This window comes from Beta vulgaris, chromosome 7 (assembly GCF_026745355.1).
Source record: "Beta vulgaris subsp. vulgaris cultivar EL10 chromosome 7, EL10.2, whole genome shotgun sequence".
In the NCBI taxonomy this organism is placed as follows: domain Eukaryota; kingdom Viridiplantae; phylum Streptophyta; class Magnoliopsida; order Caryophyllales; family Amaranthaceae; genus Beta; species Beta vulgaris.
The window spans coordinates 46,518,081-46,519,475 of NC_079208.1; the positions used below are offsets into that span (position 1 = coordinate 46,518,081).

General features: G+C 35.1%; 1 protein-coding gene across 1 annotated transcript; it reads right to left on the bottom strand.

Annotated features, from left to right (window-relative positions):
- Positions 1 to 455: 455 nt before the first annotated feature.
- Positions 456 to 981, bottom strand: LOC104908610 (uncharacterized). Its single transcript, XM_010697734.1, has 2 exons — positions 792 to 981; positions 456 to 727 (listed from the first exon to the last, which is right to left on the bottom strand). The coding sequence occupies exons 1-2, from the start codon at positions 979 to 981 to the stop codon at positions 456 to 458; spliced, it is 462 nt and encodes a 153-aa protein (XP_010696036.1).
- Positions 982 to 1,395: the final 414 nt, after the last annotated feature.

Sequence of the window (1,395 nt, forward strand, 5' to 3'; positions counted from 1 at the left end):
ATAGAGATTACTTTTGTGAAGATTAGCTTCCAAGACCGAAGCTTTAGAAAAGGAGTGAAAAGCTTCAAAATTTAACTGAATAGAGGAGATATAAACTTTAAAGAAGATTAAAAGATCATCAGCAAACATCATCTGTGTGAGATGAAATCTTGCACATCTAGGATGATATTTGAAATTAGGATTCAACCGAAGGGAACCCAAGCATATGGACAATGTATTCCATGCCAATTGCAAATAAGAAAAGGAAGATAGGATCCCTTTTCTAAGACCTTTATTAGCATAAAAAAAGGCTTGCAAGATTTTCCATCAATGAGAATGGAATAGGAGATATTATTCACACAAGCCATAATCCAAGTTACAAAGATAGGAGGAAAATCCAATTCCTATAAAATGGTTTGAAGAAATGGCCATTCTGCGGAAATATAAGCTTTTTTGAGATCGATTTTGATTGTGCATCAAGGAGAGATATTTTTCCTAATGTATCCCTTAATAAGATCTGTAGCTAGTAAAATATTCTCAGCTATATGTCTCTTAGGCATAAAACTAGGTTGAGCAGTGTTAATAACCTCCCCAATCACATCTTGCATCCTATGAGTAAGGATCTTAACTATGATTTTATAGACTATAGTACAACAAGCTATAGGTCTAAAAACACTAGCATAAGTAGGATTAGAAATTTCAGGAATCAGGGTAATAGAAGCAATATTAACCTGAGGATAAAGCTGACCTGTGTTGAAGAAGTCAATAATAGCAGTGTAGATACCAACTTTTATAATATTCCATATACGTACTCTTGAAAAAAACTGCATTGAATCCATCAAACCCAGGGGCTTTGTCTCCATCAATACTAAACATAGCTTGATCAATTTCAAGTAGAGTGACAGACATGATGAGTGCTCTCCCAGTAGCAGGTTTAAGAGTAGGGCCACTTCTGATAACTATAAGGTCAACACCTTGAAGATTATCAGCACAACTTCCCATTAGCTTGCTCTAAAATAGCTTAAATTCAGCTTGAATGTCAATAGGATTTGTGAGCTTCACCCCAGCAGCAGTATAGATCACATCAATAGTGTTTCTAGCTTGTCTTTCCTTCATTGCAGCATTGAAGACTTTTGTATTTGAGTCTCCAACTTGTAACCACTGAATCCTGGATTTTTGTCTCAAGATATTTTCTACAATTGCAAGCCATTTCATGAGAGAACAAAAAGCATGAACCTCTTGATTATGAAGATTTACATTGAAGTGATCAACATGTAATTGAGACTGAATCTGCTCCAACTCCTCCCTGGTTGTGTTAATATGTTCAGTGATAGGAGCAAATTTACTGATTTGCAGATCTTTGAGGACAACTTTCACATTCTTTAAATTGAACTAAATTTCTGCAAGAGTTATAGT

What these genes read in the sequence shown, in the direction of transcription:
- LOC104908610 (XM_010697734.1), bottom strand. Translation starts at nt 981, where the DNA reads ATGGGAAGTTGTGCTGATAATCTTCAAGGTGTTGACCTTATAGTTATC. An exon ending in CAATGCAGTTTTTTTCAAGA is followed by an intron (nt 728 to 791) that starts GTACGTATATGG and finishes TCTTCAACACAG; the next exon opens with GTCAGCTTTATCCTCAGGTT.